The 21664-nt window shown below is 39.5% G+C and overlaps 1 protein-coding gene across 10 annotated transcripts in view; it reads right to left on the bottom strand.

The window, feature by feature from the left end:
- The window catches only part of LOC128862162 (RIMS-binding protein 2), a 132531-nt gene that overhangs the window by 46035 nt on the left and 64832 nt on the right, over positions 1–21664 (bottom strand). For 5 of the 10 annotated variants that reach the window (XM_054100634.1, XM_054100691.1, XM_054100641.1 and 2 more), the window contains exons 8-15: positions 5611–6175; positions 5426–5537; positions 3940–4085; positions 3652–3852; positions 2321–2511; positions 1817–2218; positions 1478–1739; positions 701–942 (exon numbers count right to left, since the gene is read on the bottom strand). In XM_054100634.1, coding sequence (XP_053956609.1) covers positions 701–942; positions 1478–1739; positions 1817–2218; positions 2321–2511; positions 3652–3852; positions 3940–4085; positions 5426–5537; positions 5611–6175 — 2121 coding nt within the window. The remainder of the gene's footprint in view (positions 1–700; positions 943–1477; positions 1740–1816; positions 2219–2320; positions 2512–3651; positions 3853–3939; positions 4086–5425; positions 5538–5610; positions 6176–21664) is intronic. The other 5 variants (XM_054100707.1, XM_054100684.1, XM_054100658.1 and 2 more) reach the window with 1 other exon arrangement.

Below are 21664 nucleotides of genomic sequence, written 5' to 3' on the forward strand. Positions count from 1 at the left end.
AGCTGGGTGTTGTGTATTATGAGCTACTGAAACCGAATGAAACGATTACGGGGGATGTCTACCGACGACAATTGATGCGTTTGAGCCGAGCACTGCGAGAAAAACGGCCGCAATACGCCGATAGACACGACAAAGTTATTTTGCAACATGACAATGCTCGGCCACATGTTGCACAAGTGGTCAAAACATACTTAGAAACGCTCAAATGGGATGTCCTACCCCACCCGCCGTATAGTCCAGACCTTGCGCCATCCGATTACTATCTCTTCCGATCGATGCAACATGGCCTGGCTGACCAGCACTTCCGTAATTACGATGAAGTCAAAAAATGGATCGATTCGTGGATTGCGGCAAAACCGACCGAATTTTTCACAAAGGGAATCCGTGAATTGCCAGAAAGATGGGAAAAAGTAGTAGTAAGCGATGGACAATATTTTGAATATTAAATTTGTAACCATTTTACGTCAATAAAGTTTCAAATTTCGAAAAAAAACCGCACGAACTTATTCATAGTCCTATTATTATTTAATTATTGTTAGTGAGTATGTTTTTCAGTGTAGCATTGAAGTGATATCGATTTTTAGCGACCATTAAAAACCGATCGAAGTTTGTCTGTACGTTGTTTTTTTTAACGTGTATTTTTATATTATAGTTTTTGTTTGTTTTTCATTACATGTAATTCATGCATTGAATAGCTCACCTGTTGTCCGGGCTGGCCCGGCTGCTGCTGCCCCGGTTGCTGTTGCTGTTGTCCCGGTTGCATTTGCTGACTCGGATCATATTGATGCGGATCCTGGCCCATCATGTGCTGCTGCTGTTGCTGATGCGGTTGGCCGGGCATACCCATTTGGCCGGGCATGCCGGGCATGCCAGGTTGCATTTGTTGTGGCCCCATCCCCATCTGTTGAGGTCCTCGACGGCCGACGGCGCTTCTCACAGTGTCTGAAACGAAATCAAATTCCAATGATTGCATATTCAATCGAGAATTATTTTGTGGAGCATAAGCAAATACTGTAAATTGAGTTTTTGCCAGCTAAGTTTGAATATGACACCGCCATGAAACAAAAGCTTTACTTAACATAATCTTCAGGAAGGCTAAAAGTGTGGCCTTAATAACATAAGCCGACAAAATTTTGTTGGCATTCGGAACCAAAAACTAGACTTAAAGTTTGTAAAGGTTCTTGTCTTGCTAAATTTGAGACTGACCACAAAAAGACGTAACTTTTTCAATATACTCTGACTCAAAAGTGCAAAAACTCTTTTTTGAGGTTGTGAGCTAATTTTTTAAAGCTCGTAACAGTATCTCAAAATACAGATCTTCACCTCCTAAGCCCATTTTAAAACCTAAAATGAAAATCTTTATTCGTTTATCTTTTGTTGACCCTTTGGAAAACTGTCATCTGGTTTTAGCACCAATTTTTCGGTCGCCCTGTGTAATATAATGAATTGAGTGCCTTGTGTGCCATTGGCAACTTACTTGGTATTAGTATTGGTGCACTGTCAGCCGATTGTGCGTCTCTCGATTTGGTGCGTATGGTGACCGCACGTGGATTGAATACGCCCAATTTGCCGATATCGATGAGCGCATGATCCCCAGTTGGTGAATTAATGTCTGTAACTTTTTTACCATCGGCGTACACAGCATAGCCGGTTACGGGGCCAGAAGAAGTTGGCCGGTTAACCGGCTGCCATGTCACCAGAATGGTACCATCTTGAGGACCAGCCTCAAGTTGGATATCCTAAAAGTAAACAAAAATGAATTCGGAAATTATTTAATTAATTCCATTTGCGTTGCAAATCTTTGAATCAAACTCACCTGTGGCGGATCGGGCAGACCCTTGGTCAACGTGCGGAAATCGGCATACGCACCCGGTGCTTCCTCCTGTGGACGTCCCGGCGTGGGTTGACCACCCGGTGCACGTAAATGCTTAGCGCGTACAGTGACCCGATACTGTGTGCTCGGGGCCAGCCCGGTGATGGTGTGCCGATAGACGCCCGGCTTCACTGTGCGCACCTCCACATTATTCACGCACACCACATGTTGATGATTAGAGTTGGCCGGCAGCCACGAAATGACCGCCGATGAACACGTTATATGTGATGCACGCACCGCTGATGGACCCAGATGCGAGGTATCGCGTCCAATTATCATAGTGCAGGCGGCATCGCGTGATGTCTGTCGATTTTGTGTAACACTCCGAACGCTTATACGATGGGGCTGTGTATGGTGGTGAGAAAGGAAATATAAATTAGAAATATAAATAAAAAAAAAAATAACTAAAATATAAATAAAAAATATTTTAGTCTCTTCATATCTCACCCGATTCGAGTCTACACCTTCGATGAGCGCTCGTGTGCGCTCGTTAGCCTTTACCGTTACTTTCAGTACTCCATCCACATAAACATGATAGCTGTCGATGAGATTGTAACCGACCGGTTCAGGTGGCGACCAACCAATGAGCACACTTTTGTTCAGTTGCCGTTCGAGCGTCAAGTGCTTGGGTGCTGGAACTGTGGAGGGTGCAGAGTAGGAATGATTAGATTTAATACATAGGAAAACGAGTCGAGCTTTAATCTGAAATGAACAAGCTTCCTTTGCGTAAGTGAAGAGCAATTTTCTAGCGTACTTGGGCAAATACTGCTTTCAAGCCTAAATACAGGCACAGATTTTCTAAATATGAGAAATTTATATATACTACAATATATATACATTGAGCCTAATTCTATAGTACTTTTCTTTTTTTTTTAATAAAATTGGAAATTTTCAGAAAATATTACAAACATGTTAACAGGTGCATATTTCTTGCAATCTATGTGTTGCAACCTTCAGCGATATCAGAAAGTCTTTCACATTTCCCATACCTTCATACATTTTTTCTAGCTTCATTAAACACAAATACTATTTTTTTTGAAATCTTAAAGACATTTATAAAAGTTCAACTAGCCTTCAAATGCAGGCGCGGAACCTAAAAGCAGTTGACTCAATGGCCTCGATGAACCTATGTAACTCGTACGCATTTCAGAGTATACTTGCTCACGTTTCAACGACATCCAGGTTACAACAACATATCAACAGAAACCACCAAAGCAAAATTTAACGAAAAAAGGAAAACAAAAAATGGAATTAAATAAATAAATACATTGCACGAAATGCGAATATTATTTAGAGTAATAATATACAGGGTGATCAGATTGGCGGTACTTTTTCCAATAAAACTTCTTTGGCAGATCACGCGTGACTATTGTCAAACTAAATGCATAATCTTTTTCAGTATTCATTGCCGTTTCATTATAAAACGATTTACGCTGTATGGATAAACCAGCTTCGATTAAAGCATTGGAAACAAGCATTAGTAAAGTTATTCACGAGATACCGACCGAAGTCCTCCAGCAAGTCATTCAAAATTGTTGTTTACGGATGACCGAATCATTGCGAGTTGCACAACAACATTTTAAAGGGATTATCTTTAACAAATATATATCCATGAATGGTTCTACACAAAAATAATAAAAATTGACTAATTAATAAATTTTCGTTGTTTTATACAATTTAAAATACGATACCTCTAAATTGATCACCCTTTATATCTTGACATACATATCTCTCTATATATACGTGATATGTGTGTCTTAAATCAAATAACTGCTCACCATTATCACTGATATCATCCTGATCGTGCTCCAAATCAGTGTGCGTCTCACTCAAACGTGCTAAATCCTCCTGGGTGTGTGTGAGCAAAGGGTTGTGTGGCGGCAGCGATGGCAACGATGTGGTATCACACTGCATAGAACCATCCTCTGCATCGCGTAGTGTTGATAATACTGCCTGATGGAATTCCAGAAGATCGTCACCTGGGTGATGAGAAAAATAGAAAAATATGAAAAATTTATAATTTTCAAAGTGCAGCCAAAATGTAGCTAATCGAAAGAGAAATATACCAATCAGACGTTGCACAAAGGAGGCTGGCACCAAACCTCGCCTGCCATCCAACAATTCCGCATCCAAGTAGCCCCCTTGTGGTTCACCGCTGGTCCAAACGAGTAAATAATCGCCTGCGCAAAGCGATAATTCACCTTCGGCTTCCCTGTGGGAGAGGTAATGCAGCAGAGATTAGATGAAATTAGCAGAATAATCTAGGATAATTAATATTTCTAGTGATACCAGCAGTTAAGATTTAGTTGAGTTAACGTTTCAAAGACTGTTTATTTTTGTGTTCAGATATTTTTGAACGAGAACTTTCGCAGAAGAGTAAACTTTTAACTGTTAAAGGGATGTGCGATCGAAACTGTTTGAAGAATCCCTTTTGGTCACATGCAATAAAGCTCCAATGGGTGCCAGAGACATTCCAAGAAGCTACATGGCTGATGATTTGGCAATGCAGGAGATCCTTGAGTTAATTTCTTCAAACTCAATGAAAATGGGAGTTCTTCCGGCTGCCTGCGATCTACTCGTCTACTCTTGGGCAGATAAGGTTCAACATAGCGCGCTCTGAGCGAAAATACTGATCTGAATATGAAAAAAATTGAGGGATCTATTGATGGGATCTGTAGCTATAATGAGAGTCTTAACCGAACACAGTCCGATATGAATCCATACTGTCACACTCAATAAAACTTCAAACTAATTGTGCAAAGGTTGTACGGAGGATAAAGAGGTGGAATCAACTCAGCATTTGCTTCTAACATGTGATAATTATCCAAGGCTTAGATTTATGTAGTTTTTCTTTTACTTTTTAACTGAATTTCTCAGGCTTGTATGTTTACAGTATACGTAACTTCCTCGTTAACGTGCAATGTTTTCCTTCCGACAGCGCGAACATAATACTTTGAGGATAGGGGACGTTGATATTAAATCTACTTTTAACTACGAGACTACTTTTAAAACTATGTAGATAAGCGAGCACCATTTGGTATCTTCTACGTAAGTCAACATATATACAACATTCCAAGAATCTGGATGCTTGTTTAAATCACCTAAATCTAAATCTAAACTTTCTTGTTTTATTCAATCTCACTGAAATTTTGTGGCCGCTCTTTTTCATGTATCGGTAGATAATTAGGCTATATTTGACGTCTGGCAGCCAAAATATGTATGCGCCGGTTCCAAGTCCAACCTCCCGATAAGCTGCGATAAAGAAATTAGTAGAAGCACCTGCCTTTTTACTCTGTTCCATCTCGCCAACATTTTGTAGTACCATTTTGATTACACAACCATATATTCCTTCTATATATAATATATTTATATATATATATTTCTATATTAGATCCAAAACTCCGAACATGACAATCTCTGCTTACAACTTCAGTTTACTTGAACTTATCTGCGCACATAAATTAACTTCAAGCAAATATATCTTTTCTTCGCCCAAACTTACATGCGCTCCAGAATTATTAATTCACTACCTGCTTCACTTCTTGTACTTACTCTGGTGGATCGTATGGAAAGCGTGCGATGAAGACGCAGCATCGTCCCTTGCCCGGTATGTCCAACATGTCCACCTGTGGCTCACTCACGCCGTTCAAATTGTGATTTCGGGCTGCATAATTAAAAATTTACGTTAGCAAATATACTTCTTACTCCCTCTTTACCTCACTACACTCTGCACTCACTTTCCAAATCCAAAGCGCCCAGCGCCAAATTGCCACGATTGTGCAGCATAGACGCACTCAAGCTGTCCGTGAACTCATCCAAGCCCCACGTGCTAGGCGGTATCGGCGAACATGGTGAGCTACGATTGCCATAACGCGTCAACGGTATATCGATCTCGTCGAGCATTTTCATCTTTGTAGCGGTACGCAGTGCAGCCGATGAGTAGGGATATGAGGCGCTCGAGCCCACATCTATGAACGGTGGGGGATAAGAATTGGGCAGTCCAGTTGAGAGACCACTTAGGCCGCCGATACCAACACTGCTGCCCAAGCCGTACAGCGAAGAAACACCCGTCACGCCGCTCAGCCCCGACAAGCCAGTAGTGCCCAGTAAAGTGCTCGTATCGAGCATATTGCCCAAGGTGGGGTGCGTCAGCGATGAACCGAGCGGTGGTACTCCGCCGGCACCGGCTCCGCTTAGCCCCAATGCCGAATAGCTGCTGGTGCCAGTCGGTATGTTATGCGCGTACAACGACAAGATGGGCATGGTTGTGCTCTGTAAATTGTACAGTTGTATTGTGCCACGCTATATTTAGTTAGTGATTTTCGAGTTATGCAAACATATTTGCATATTTATAGATTATTGGTCGAAATATTGAAAAACGGTGTTGTTTAATTCAAATAACGGTTCATATAATATTTGCGGTTAGTGTTAGTATTTAAATATGTTTACACATTACACAATTACAGACACACACACAAATAGGGATTCAAGTGAGAAAGAAAGAGAGGGAGAGAGCAAATACAGAGATACACAAAGAAAGAGAAAGACACGAAGAGCGATTTTTTGTTTGTTTTTGTTTTGATTGCAAAAAGACAGCGATATATTTAGACACCATTAAACAAGGACAACATATTTGATTATTTATTATTTAGGTAATATAAAAAATATATTGCACATTTTTTTTATATTTTTTTTAAGAAGTTTTTGGATTATTGCGACACAACACAGTTAGTTATACGGTTAGAAAACAGTCAATGTACCACAATTTAAATATATTTTTATTTTATCGTTTAACGTTTGATATAAAAAAGAAAGAATGAAAGAGACAACAGCACATATGAAAGAAGGAAAGAGAAATGAAAAATTCGTTGCTTTCAGTTACCGTTGCTTCCCTTTCAGAACACAGAAAAGTTTTAGCAAAATATTTTTAAATACGAAACGAGTATGCATGTACGAGTATATATATGTATGCGCGAAACGATGTATTACGCACACAAATGAACTATTCATTATATTTATACATTGTAATTATACGAAAAGGATGCTGCTAAATACGATTATGTACGAATCAATGTACGAAAAATGTGGTTATATATTTTTCTAGAAGCGGATCTATTAAATCGTCATTCGAATGAAATGCCGCCGTAAACGGATGCGATTACACGTACACTCATACAGCATACAATGTACATATGTATGTAAATGTATGTATGTCCATATGAAGGCATGTTTTGATGGGGTCGCAGGCGAAAGCAATCCTCAATTCTTTTAACGTAAGTAGCGTAAAACAATCTAAAACATATTTAAGCATTTTCTCCAACTAATGGACTGAGCAAAGAAGGTGAAGAAGAAAAATAATGTATGCATGTATGGACTCGCATAAAATCGAGCGAAACGTAACAAAAAGGGCTGCTCCGGACATGATGGTATGCATCCAAGTACCAATTCAAGCAAATTAAAACTTTTGAAACTTCCATACGTACAAATATAACACACACAAGCATACATACAATTATAATAAAAGTGAAATTTTTTGTGACAACAAGATGCATTGTATTTTCTGCAAAAAATATATTCAAAATAAAATGATAATTTAGGTTATGTTTTTGAAAACAAAAGGAAAGCGGAGAAAAATAGTGTTAAAATTTGATTAAATCAGAAATGGTTCCATTACTACATTACTGAAGAAAAGGGAGTGTGAACTTAAATATTTAATTACTTTTACCTGCATTACAAATAACGCATGAAGTGGATTCCTAACACTAGAGGCGCTACTACTTACAAAATGAAGAAATGTCGTAAAAAATGTTTACAAGAAAGTAAAAGTTCAGAGGTTCGTGGTAATATTTGAAGGACCGGATAAAAATACGTTTCTTACTACTTATAATCCACGAGGGGAGGTGGAAAAGTTTGTAAAATTAAGTTTCCGAAACATTCTCCTCCGAGCCTGATGCACTTCTCAAATTATTTTAAATTTGTTTACTCTCACTCTATAAAAATATTAAAAAAAACATATTTTACCTGGGCTTTCAAAATAAGTGAAAATAACCAACTTCCGATCAACGCCATCAGTTTTTTTCTCGAAGCTATTTTTTAATTTGGTGAAATAAAAAAATTGTTCTCTTATAAGGTACATTAAGTGATAATGCATTACAAAGAGATGTGTGGATTGAACGACTCCGAAGAACGGGACATAGTCTTGCAGACGAAGCACAACTTGCATTCCCCCATTGTTTTTTCTCAGTGGCGTCTTTTAATTTTTCTAAACTTTTTTGATTTGAGGTTTGCACTGCGATATCATGGCCTTTTGTACCCTCTACTCATCAGAGGGGCTCAACCAAGCTCAGTTGCCTTAATAAATCTAAGATAGCGCATAATTGGAATGAGCGTATGTGTCTTTCTTCCGGCCGAATTCGACCAAGATGTCTTAACCTTCTTCGCATTCAAGAAGAAGGAGTGCAGGGGTGCTCGCTGACCGGGGATTGGTCGTAGAAACAACAGGAGCATTCTCAGTTATGAGTTTTCTAGTCCTCTTTTGGTTGTAGTTTGATGTCAGCTAACCTCCCTTAGCTCTGCAATCCTAAGCTGAACTTGTTGTGCCGAGCTACAATTTGCTTGTGACACGGCATTGACTCCTGCTTCAACTCGGCTTCATAGTAACGAAATGAAATTTGTTTTTCAATAGCAATTTTGTTCATAAATTCATTCCGCTGCAAAAACTCGCTAAACTGTCGTTGCGATTTTGGTTCTGAGGTGCTGTTAGCATCCCAGTATCCATCTTCCGCTTACCTTAGCTATACAAATATGATCATGGAGCAATTCAAAGCGGACGTAGATGATACTCAATTAATTTCTGCGGTTTTGTTATTTCACAAAGCAAAAATAATAGATTACAAGATTCAGCCATCCGAAGTAAAATTGTGACAGTAACTTTGGCTGCCACGTCATAGGAGACTCGGCACCGGAATTTGCCCTCTCTTTTCTCACACCCTTCCAATCAATTCCAATCACTCCAAGCACGAATGTACGCAGCATTGACTTTTATTCGTATCTCACCAACATAATCTAAGTTTTGTCGCAAACAAACCGCCTTCAAATTCGCTGAGAGCCGGTCAATGGACAGTTGTTGGTCACACCTTCTGAATTCTTTTCACCATGCTTCAGACAACAACCAAGTAACATGAGGGGAGGCTGCGTTTTTTCGTATATCACCAATACAATTTCAATTTTTGTCGACTTCGGCTTTAAGCAAATCACCGTCACATCCCCTGTTACGTCAGAAAATCGTTAAAAGCCAGTTAACGGTCTGATGTTAGTCGCACCTTCTAAATTCTCTCCACTGTATCAAAAGTGTACATTTTCGAGAGTAAATTTTTCAACTTTTTCAAACAATACATGAGCGTATGGCTTCAATCGCCCATCTGAGCTCAGCTGTTGGTCTTCAATTCACGCTCCACTTTGCGAGCCTAAACTATGCCACTTAGTAGTCGTTGATTTTTGTGCCCAAGAGTTCGAGGAAATATATAGCAGCTCTTCCAATCTGTTTTATTTAATTATTTACGCTTCTTAGTGAAGAGCTCAATCCCGTCACGTAACTCGATTTCTTTCAAAGCTGGTGTTTTCCTCCCTATTCAAAGATTTATAAACAGATATGACTGCAACTTAATACATCTAGTTTTATTGAGTCCCTAAGGAGAGCTAAGCAAAAACCATAACCCTTTCCTTTCATATCCAAGCATTCTATTCCTGGAGATTTTTGAATGTTAAGTGTTAGGTTGTTGGCTTCATGGTAAAATTACTTTTTGTTTATGAAAAATTGTTACTACTTTTTCATATAATATGATGATGATGAGGATTAATTGCTATCACGCCAATCACTGGGCGCATAGTGCCCCTTATATCTTATAATTTAGACATTTCAAACTCGCAGTGGGATCGAAACTAATCACTACATATTATAAAACAAAGCCGCTTTTTCTGTCCCTATGTCCCCTTATACGCTTAAATCTTTAAAACTACGCAACGGATTTTGATACGGTTTTTTTTTTAAATTTATTGAAGAGGAAGGTTTATATCTATATAATGTGAAGAAATATATAAAGGGGGCGTGGCAATCGGTCAAAATGTGTCAAAAAAACATCATTTTTTTGTTTTCACGGCCATAAATCATAAACGAATCAACCAATTAAAATGAAACTTTCTTGAAGTTTAACTTTCAAATATTTACTTTCGTTCTGCATCAAATAAAAAAATTGATTTATTTGTTATTTAACCAAAATTGTTTAAACAAAAGCAGCTCTTTTTCCAAAAAAAGCTGTTTGTGTGTGTGTTCGCTGTCAACCGAATGAAGCAACAGGCGTTAAGCGATAATCTCACCACACCTCATTAATGTTGAATTACATCGTATGGTGACGTATGTATGTATGTATTTACGAATCGCTCGCATTATTTCATTTCGGACATATGTATGTACATTCATATGTATCTATGTATGTACTGAATTCCATGTAATTATATGTACATACAATTTTACAATCGCACATAATTAAAATACAGTTTTTGAATAACATACAATAACATTTTTTGTCATTTACTTTTTACGACAACTAATAGCTTATTTTCGAAGCGATTTCAACAAATGGGTACAACATTAATCCTTATCCAGGCTGGCAAAAATCCTCCACTGAACCCGCCCAGAGGGTGCCGGCTGGTAATAGGTACCACAGTAGTCCTGTAATAGGAGGTACCTAGCTAAGCTAAACATACAAAGTTTGGTGTTCGCTACTCCTCAATAGTACAACATCATTCGGAGTATCTTTAGCATGGTCGAGGGGTAAAGGGCTGGATCAAGGTGTAATGCGACCCGTGCCGAGGATCTGTCAGGCTGGGGGCCCTTTTCAAAAATAACTCAGTCGTAAACGGAGCTTACGGATACCTGGCGCCCTCCGTAATAGCTAGCCTTACCTACGTACCTGGAGCTATGCGTAGGCGGACTTCTCCTTCTCCAACACTCGTGGGTCCAAAATGAATATTGGCAAAATTAAAAATAAAAACTCTATGGAGACCGGTTCCTCCGCTAAAGGACCGGAAGGAGCTTCCAGCTCTGCAAAAAGGGCAGCGTCCTTGACGAGCCTCTCTTCAGCCCCAGTTGCGACTGAGGCCAAGCCTAGTCAAAATTTGGTGGCTAACAAATCTACGGCTGGTAATTTGGTCCAGCCAAACAAGCAACTGTTGCGACAACCGAAAGTTGGTCGTCAAGCTGAGGTGACTGCGACCTCAGTCAGCGCTAAAAGCAGTTCTCAGGTCCAGAAATGGCCTACAATAAAAATTTCCGACCCGTCAAAAGCTGGGTACCAGGAAAGGCGCAATGCGGCCAGGTTACTCACTAGGATACACTCAACGCCACCAGCTGGGGAAGAACTCACTAAGGAGTTGCAAGATGCGATCGAGTGGGCGAAGGCGGTACTACCCAATTTCCAAATTGAGCGTCCGGGGCATCCGGACATATCTAAGCGTCAGAGGTCAGCCGAGGGGGACAGCTCGCAGGCAAAGAAAATAAGGTTGCACAATGTCACGCCACACAAGTCTTTTGCGGAGGTTGCAAAAAACCGCATCATAATAGGCGTTGTAGACGAAAACGACCCTGAAGGAAAAATCCCCAAGAACCAGTGGAAATGGGTGAATGCTGCGCTGACGAAAGTAGCGATGGAGGTTATGACCAGCAACCCTGGGCCTCCTCCTTCCTGTACAGATGCAGGGTGGTATCAGGGTCAAATAAAGATAGTTGCTTGCGACGACGAAAGGTCAGTGCAGCTTTACAAGATTGCCATCTCTAAAGTTGGCGAAGTATATCCCGGTGCCAAGCTGGCGGTGGTCGAGAAGAAGGAAATTCCGTCTCGTCCAAGAGCAAGAGTTTGGTTACCAACTACTCCATCAGAGCCTGAGGATATCATGCAGCTGTTAAGAGCATGCAATCCTAATCTTCCAGCTGACAAATGGAAATTTGTCAAGTCTTTTGAGGAGAAGTCAACCACCGAGGTGGAGTCGAAAAGAGCCACTATGCAAGTCATGTTACTGCTGACTGAGGACTCACTAGAGCCATTGGCGAAGAGCGATGGCGAAGTCAATTATGGCTTCTGTAAGATTAAAATCAGGACATACAGAAGCGACACGTTAGGCCAGCTTGCTGATGATGAAGATTTGTCTAGCGAGATGGACGTGCACGAAAAAGAGTCTATAGGCGATGTCGACAGTATTGGACACGCTTCTTCTGGGGCGGATTTGACAGAAGACTTTGCCAACCTACTATCGGAGAAAGAGCTCCTGGGTGAGGTAGACGCAGATGTAACCAATGAGGCTCCTTCAAATAAATCTGCACCACAGTAAAGCAGCTACAGCAGCCCTTGTTGAACTAATGGCGGCAGAAAATCCTGATATTGTCCTCATTCAGGAGCCATGGGTGAGACAAGGGCGCATATGCGGATTGAGGGCTCCGCACTATAAGCTTTACGCTGCCAGCTGTGCAGGTAAAAGTAGGACATGCGTATTAGCTAAATCTAAACTTAACGTTTTCTTAATCCCAAAATATAGCAATGAAGACTTCACGACGGTAAGCTGGGAAGCAGTTGACATCGAATTTCGTATGGCATCGATGTACTTGGCCCACGAAGAACCCGTTCCACCACAACTGTTGGTGGATTTAATATCGGACAGCGAAGCCTCCAAATGCAGATTAATACTGGGTGGTGACGTGAATGCACACCATTCTGTATGGGGAAGTTCGGATATCAACGAACGTGGTGAGTTACTTTTCAATTACATTTTATGTACTAAATTGCTGTTATGTAATCGTGGGAACGATCCTACTTTTATAATCAGGAATCGTCAGGAAGTTCTTGACATCACCCTAGTCTCAGATTGTTTAATAGATAAGGTGGTTCAATGGAGAGTATTAGAGAAGCACTCCTTCTCAGACCATCGCTATATTGAATTAATATTAGAAGAAGAAATCCCTCAACCAACTAGTTTTAGGAATTACAGGAGGACCAACTGGCAGGTGTATAATTACGAGTTGGAGAGAAATCTTCCCGAAATTCCCCCTTATTATCCAGGAAACGAGGAAGAATTGGATAAGCTAGTCAATTTGTTTACCGGAACATGTTGTAAAGCGCTAAATAAGTCTTGCCCTCTTATCAGGCACAAGGGGAAGACAAAACCCCCATGGTGGTCCTCAGAACTTAGCCTTCATAAGAGTGTATGTAGAACACTATTTAATAAGGCGAAATACTCTAATTTGGAAGACGATTGGAACTTCTATTATGAGCAACTCAAAGTCTATAAAAAAGAGTTGAGGAGAGCAAAAAGATCTTCATGGAGGTCGTTCTGTGAGGATATAGAAACTACAGCGGAAGCTTCTCGCTTAAGAAAGGTCTTGGCTAAATCAACGACATCTATTGGCTTTTTACAGAAGCCAGACAACGGCTGGACGACTTCTACCAAGGAGTCGCTAAGTTTACTATTAGATACCCACTTTCCGGGGAGCTCTGAAGTCTATAACTCGGGTCCTACCCGAACTTGCAACCCCAGAGCATCAGAATTTGTGATTAGCTCAGATATCTCAGACATAATCAATGGAACTAATATTACTTGGGCTATAGGAAGTTTTAAGCCGTATAAATCGCCAGGCCCTGATGGGATAATACCGGCACAACTTCAGCAGCCTCTGGCTCATATCACAAGGTGGTTAGTAACCATTTTCAAAAGTACTCTTCAGTTAAATCACACTCCCTCAGCATGGAGGGAGGTTAAGGTCATTTTTATCCCGAAGGCAGGTAGAAGCTCGCATACCAAACCTAAGGACTTCAGACCGATTAGTCTATCATCTTTTCTACTGAAAACATTAGAAAAGCTGATTGACTCGGTTATCAGGAACAGCATACCCCACTCACGTTTGTCCAAATCGCAACATGCCTACTGTAAAGGAAAATCTACAGAGACGGCCCTGAACTCACTGGTCACATCAATTGAAAGCTCATTTGAAGTTAAAGATTATACACTGGCAGCCTTTTTAGATATCGAAGGAGCTTTTAACAATATCCTGCCTAAGGTCATAACGAACACGCTGTCAGACCTGCGCATTTCCGGAACCTTTGTGAATTTCATTGAGCAGTTGCTTACGAGCAGGTTCGTGAACTCGACGTTGGGCTCTTCGGTGATGCGCAGATCTGTCTGTAGAGGTACTCCTCAAGGCGGGGTACTTTCTCCTCTTCTGTGGAATCTAGCAATGAACAAGTTGTTGTTGGATCTGGAGGAGAGGAGAATTAAGGTTGTGGCCTACGCGGACGATGTAGCTATATTAATAAGGGGGAAGTTTCCAGACACCCTCTGTAGTCTAATGCATAGAACCTTAAAATATGTGGATACTTGGGCCAAAACATGTGGTTTGAGCCTGAATGCGGCCAAAACGGAACTAGTGTTGTTTACAAGGAAATATAAAATTCCCGACTGTCGGCCTCTGACACTCAACGGAACTCTTTTGCTGGTCGGTGAAAAGGCCAGGTACTTAGGTTTAACCCTTGACAGGAAACTTTCATGGAAGCTGAATGTTCAGGAAAGAATAAAGAAGGCTGCTACGGCGCTTTATTCCTGTAAGAGAACTGTAGGCTTAAAATGGGGATTAGCCCCCAAAATAGTTCACTGGCTATATACGGCCATTGTCAGACCAATTATGACCTACGGAGTCCTGGTCTGGTGGCCATCCCTTGATAAGAAATCTTCCATTAAGAAACTAGATAGTATTCAGAGGGCGGCAAGCCTCAATATTACTGGGGCGCTCAAAACAACGCCAACTTCGGCTCTAAGCATCATGTTGCATCTATTACCAATTGACCTATATTGTAGACAACTGGCCGCCAAAGCGGCTCTAAGATTGAGGGAATCATCGATGCTCAAGACAAACAAATGGGGACACTCGCGCATACTTGGGATGTTTCCAGGTATTCCTAATACCACCGACTTCTGTGACTCGGTGAATACATACCTAGACAGGCCTTATACAGTCCATTTTCCATCCAGAGAGGAATGGGTGAATGGGTTAACAAACAACGAAAACGGGGTTAGTATATATACGGACGGCTCAAAACTCAATGATCAAGTGGGAGGTGGTGTATATTCGGAAACTATTTTCGCCAATTTATCCTTTCGCTTACCTGATCATTGTAGCGTATTCCAGGCCGAAATCCTGGCAATCTCAGAAAGCCTTTTAATGCTAAATAAAAGCGTAGTCACTGTTAGAGATATCTTCATTTATTCCGATAGTCAGGCAGCTCTGAAATCGCTTCTATCAAGCAAACACTCGTCTAAGACAGTAAAGGAGTGTTACAAATTATTAACAACACTTGCACAGTACTTTTCTATTAATCTACTCTGGGTGCCAGGACACAGTAACATTATAGGTAACTGTAAGGCAGATGAGTTAGCTAGATTAGGCTCCTCGCTCCAAATTAGTCAGGACAGGCTTGACATACCTATGCCCTTGGCAACATGTAAACTTTTGATAGACAGATACACCATTAGTGCTGCTAACTCCAACTGGAGGCAGTTAAACACCTGCGCTATAAGTAGGCTAGCGTGGCCCGAATGGAACATGGGTCGCACTAAGAGTCTACTTAAGTTAGGCAGGAGGGATCTAAGGATTGTAGTAGGTGTCCTATCTGGGCACTGTCTAATAGGAAGACATGCCAGTAGATTAGGGGCACCATCTAATGACTACTGTAGAAGCTGTCAAGATATAGAGGAGTTAGAGACAATCGAACACCTTCTATGCGGGTGCATGGCTCTGTGTAGAAGGCGGTGGAGATTGCTCGGTTTCGCTTTTCTGAACAGCATTGCAGATGTTGCAAATCTCAAACTATCTAGTATAGCTAGCTTTTTAAAGGCCACACAATGGTTTAGAGAGGACCAAGTTGAGTAGGATAGGACAGTTCCGGTGGTATCACAAGGGGCCTCTAACTGGCCTAGGTGCGTCGTAGGACAGCCACTTCACCTAACCTAACCTAATCCTTATCCAATTAAATACCTTAAATACATTGTTGTTTTCATATAGATCTATGTATATGGCTCTTTACAGCATATAATTAAAAACAATATTTTTCAAGATATTACAACAGTAATTAGTAATTGAGATCTACCGGAAAAATTGCGTTAGCTGTTGCGTCATCCGGCATTGCCGCTACTCTTTTGGAAAGAGTCTTTTGGAAAGAGGCCGAACCACACACTCTACAATGAAGCACCCGCTGAAAATCGCCACCGATGATGATAACAGCGTCTGTAGTGTTTCTAGACAGAGCAATACAGGAAAATTGATGCGTGACTGCTCATTAATAGTCTGGGACGAAGCTACCATGTCAAACAAGACGTCTGTGGAAGCACTGGATAGGACAATGCGTGATTTGCGCAACAAAAATGCACCTATGGGTGGATGTACAATTCTGTTCTCAGGAGATTTCCGTCAAATCCTACCAGTTGTGACTCGAGGAACACGTGCTGACGAAATAAATGCTTCGCTAAAAAGATCCCACCTTTAGTCGTATGTCAATAAATTAGAGCTTAAAACTAATATGAGGATTTCGTCATCTTCACGTGAGAACAGGCTATTTCCAGAGATGCTGCTAAAAGTTGGCAATGGAGAATTAACACAAAGTGAGGGAAGGATTAACCTAGAAAACCTTTGTGTTTTGATAGACAACATCCAAGAGTTAGTCAACAATGTCTATCCAGACATTGATAACATAAGTTATAAGACAATATCTTGGTTTAAAGAAAGAGCTATTCTGTCACCAACTAACGAACAAGTAGATAAAGTAAATAACTTGATTATTTCAAAGATTGATGCGCCGACGAAAATATACTACTCGGTCGATACTGTTCTCGATTTGGAAGAAGCTGTTCAATTTCCTACAGAATTTCTAAATTCTTTGAAACCGTCTGGACTCCTTCCTCACAAAATGGAACTGAAAATAGGTTGTCCTGTTATTTTATTAAGAAACCTAAGTCCACCTAAACTTTGCAATGGCACGCGTTTGATGGTAAAATCACTGAAAACTTTCATAATAGAGTGCACAATACTCACAGGATGTGGTACCGGAGAAGATGTATTGATTCCCCGAATCCCTCTGATACCATCGGATCTACCATTCCAATTTAAACGCTTACAATTTCCGGTAAAGACATCTTTTGCAATGACCATTAATAAATCTCAGGGTCAAACCTTCAACGTTGCAGGCTTAGATTTGAGTATTGACTGTTTTTCACATGGCCAACTGTATGTCGCTCTTTCAAGAGTAACCTCTAGAGAAAACATGGTTTGTATTGTCTAATGACAAGAAGGCTATGAACGTTGTATATAAAGACATTCTGTAATATAGTAATTGTTGTAAAAATAAAATAAATACATATGTAAAAATGCAAAAAGTTAATATGCAAAAATGTAGGGTATGAATTTAGATATCCCAAAGATAGCAGGAAATCTTCATGCTATAAAGAAAGGAGAATTGTTTTACTCCAAATTTAACGCGTGCGGGCCACGGGCAATAATGAATAAGCCAAAACTACTGGATCGATTTTAATCATTTTTTCAGTGAGTGACATAGGGTATATATTTTATACCCGTGCGAAGCTGGGCGGGTTGCTAGTAATTATATATAGTACATACAATAACATATAATAATATATGTGTATATTTTGTGTATAATTGATGGCCGAGCTCATCCTCTTATTTGTGGTGTGAGTCTTGATGTTGTTCACAAATGGAGGGGCATGCAGTTTTAAGTCGACTCCTACAGGCAGATGGATTTTTTATGAGGAGCTTTTTCATGGAAGAAATACACTCGGCGGTTTGCCATTGCCTGTCGAGAATTACTATACGTCTATCGCATTCTTTCTTAAAGTGATGGCTTGATCAAATCTACTCATACTTGATCAAGTTTACTCTTCATATCCTTCAGCCATGAGAAAATCCATGCAAAAATAGTTTAGATTACATAAGGGAGAGTCCAAATAGAAGTCCTTAAGGAATTTCTAAACCGCAGTGTTCGCAGTTGAAGCGTGGGCACATTTCTTATTTTAAACCTCGTTTGCCATCGAAAGAAGGCATATCATGCGTTTGCTGGCAGAATGGCGTGTCAGGAACAAAAATATCGAGGGAACCTTATTAATGGATCCCAAACTTCTTGCACTGGATTATATGAAACCAAGATATTGTGAGAATTTGCGGTAAAAAATAAATTAAATTTTCTACGAAAAAGGTATTTGGGAACCAAAAAAGGAAATAAAAGTTATATACTGGGATATAAAAAGATTCTATTTTTATTAGTTAGTATTTTTTATACGAAACAACAACCTAAGTTAGAGTTAAGTTCACATAATAAATAGTATATAGAAAAGAAATATTTTTCCAACAATTTAACAATATTGTAGGCATGCAAAAAGCTTGAAATAGTATTTTTCTTGCAAAGTGGCAGACATGTAAAATATAATATTTTTAAAAAATTAAATGCGTATTTTTAAATCGATTAGTTTGCCTTGATGTAGTTGGTTAATTCAACTGAGTTTTACCTAAAATAAACAAGTAATTAATTAAAAATTAGAAACTTAAAAACTTAGTACTCCCAAGTAACGCGAGTCGTACTGTCAAGAGTCATAGTCTTGTAGAGTGTTTATGGAATATCCTAGTTGGGCAATAACTCCTTATATACATATTTTTACGGAAGTCACCTCTTACTCAAGACTTGACTGAACAAATTTCCAACAAAGTGTTAAATTTACAATGCGATTTTAATTCGCTGAATTTCAATTTAGCCCGAAATTGTGTTCACAAAGATTTAACTGCTTCTTTTGTAAGTCCAACTCCGGCTATGCTATATACGTAAAACGTCTTTCTGCGTTGCCGGCCTTCAGCCGGACTTCAAAAAAATAACCCTCAAACTCCGGTCATTTTATTCACCGTATATCTCTCGTTCCGACAATAAATAAAAGGTAACTTCATCGAAATGTGGATAGCGTAGGTAGGTCGGTAGGTAGGTTAGATGGCTCGCTATAAGTTTGGAAATTGAATAGCGGGGAGTACCCAGCACTGGGCGTCCTGCTTCTATCGTACTGACACCAAAGTTAGATAGTGCAGGATAAAATAGAACTCCACCTGTTTTGTGCTTTTTTAAGAAAGAAATTATGCAGTTCCCCTTTAACAAGGGTCAAAGACACATCGATGTCTGATAGCGTAATTGTGAGAATTATTTTTTCGTCAAGGCTTTTGGAGGTCGAAAATGTGGAGTTTCTTCAAAACCCGAAGCAACTTCTTCCGATTTATTTACATGTACATATATCAACTACATTAAAGTCTACTGAAAACCCCGAAATTTGTATCATAAGATTTAATTATAACACTTATGGCGCTTACACCCTTTATTGGAAGTTTGGCCGGGCTCCTCTTCCTATTTATGGTGGGCGTCTTGATTTTGTCCCACTAATGGAAGGACCTACAGTTTTAACCTATTAAGTGATTATGTCGTATATATGCATCAATTTCAAAAGTTCATTTTTTAGTTAATGTCGTATGCCTTTTTTTGCTATGAAATTTAAAGTTAAGAAAAAACGAAAATTTCCCTGTTATTTTGACATTATAAAGTAAGCATGAACACTGAATTTCCATATAATCGTTCAGCCAACGCGCACGGTGAACACAATATTTGGCTGAAAACCGGTTTTGCATCGACAGTCTTCGCTTGAAATTAATTCAGCACAGCAAATCGAGCTATCTAAGAAAAACGAATCGCTTAACAGGTTAAGCCAGCTCCGAAGGGAAAATGTTGTTTTTTATGCGGAGCTTTTTCATTGCAGAAATACACTCAGAGGCTTGCTATGGCTTGCCGAGGGGCGACCGTTTTATACACGGAGATTCAAACCTGTGCACTACCGAATGGCACCAATCCATTCGGCTAAGGCGTCCGAAAGTTAAGGTTATTAGGCTGATGAATAAATATAAAAAACAAATAACCACTTTAAGTTAGTTAAGTTAGGTTAGGTATATCTGGCTAATCTGAATAGATCTCACATATACCACAAGGATTACCAGTGTTGTTGGAGTCGTGTTATACATACATATCGCACCCTAAATACAAAAGGGTCACAACTCAAAATACTAAGATTTTCAGGAGAGACGAAAAACGTTTTATGTAAAAAGTATTGTAATATTTAAAGAAAATATTGTTCCATCATGAAAATATACAACATTTAAGAAGGTTCTACTATATTTTTTTCAATTTTATATTATGTTTGCGAAAATAAAAAAAAATTTTGATTTATGACTCTTTAACTGAATTTTTTTCGATTAACTAGTGATATTATCTTAAGTTGAGCCTTTTTAACTGATAAAATGTTTTAATTTTATAAGTTTCCTAACCTAATTGAACTCACTTTTCACAACTAAAGAGGCACAATGCAAAATAATATACCACGAAATGTATCACTTTTTACAGTTATAGAGGCAGAACTCAAAATAAAACTCTTTATGTGTAATAAAAGTAATCAGCTGTTCTTGAACCCATTAACGCAACTAAAAATGATTCTCTTTAGTTGATCGTGCAAAAGCAACACACTTGACATAAAAATAGACATAACTGTATTTTTCCAGTTAAAGAAGATGTTATGTGAACGAAATATTTGCAGCAGTTAGAAATGTGTACTCTGAATTAATTTAAGCAAAAAACTCAGTTTTGGAAAATTTTGAGTTGTGACCCTTTTGTATTTAGGGGGCGATATGTGTAGTTTGCAATACATGTCTTGGCGAGGTTTAATAAACTGTTTAAACTTTTGTCAGCAATATCCTACAGAGATGAAAAGTCTACCGACCCCAAGCAGTTGTAAGAAGTTCTGCTAAAATCAGGGCAATGGAAAAGGAGGTGTTCTAACGAACCTCTTTCTTCTTCGAAGTTACCCGTGTAGTTCTGGGCCAATCCCATTTTGGCTGCGTAATATGGAGTGAGACAATGTCCCATCAGTGCTCCAACCAATATTTCACATTCCTTCCCTGAGGGAGATTAAATAAAGTAGGTTGTTTCGTGTTGGAAGTTAGTTAAATCTTAAGAAACTTCCAGAAAAAGGAGAGAAGTCTCACCTACCGATGATTAAGGTATAATTATCTCAGCCGACTTCTTGCCACTGAACAGTGAGTGAGCACATTGCCAAGAAAGAGGTCGAACTGTTCACAACGAAAACAAAGTTAGAGAAGAAATGTCTAGGAAAGCTCGAAAGAAGCCGTCATAATCTAACATCCGTGAAAGTATTTCTGACTGTGATGTAAAAATATAAAACCAAAAACCAAATCAGACTGTTCTGTGGCCGAATTTCATCGATTTTGAAGGAATCCGCTGATTTTCTGTAACCGGGGTCATAACAGCGATTTGTGTAAATATGTATGAAATGAGCGAGCAGATTTCATGTGACAGTTCCATGTGACGGGGCAGCCGATGTTACTCTCACAATTTTGCTTCGGGTGGGAAAATGGTCACCGAGGTCATGCTCTATAGTGTGGGATAATTAGCCTTAACTATTGGAACAATAAGTATCGTCGCATTTTCAAGGGGGTGAAGGCAATTGTACCACATTTCTTTTGCCTAATGGAAGTTCTATTGAAAATGCAATTATTTTACTGATATCTATCTATCTACTGAGTATACTCGAAATCTCATTTGATTTGAATCTACGATCAATAAATAAAACGGAACAACTTTACTG

Source organism: Anastrepha ludens, chromosome 2, assembly GCF_028408465.1.
Source record: "Anastrepha ludens isolate Willacy chromosome 2, idAnaLude1.1, whole genome shotgun sequence".
Lineage (NCBI taxonomy): Eukaryota > Metazoa > Arthropoda > Insecta > Diptera > Tephritidae > Anastrepha > Anastrepha ludens.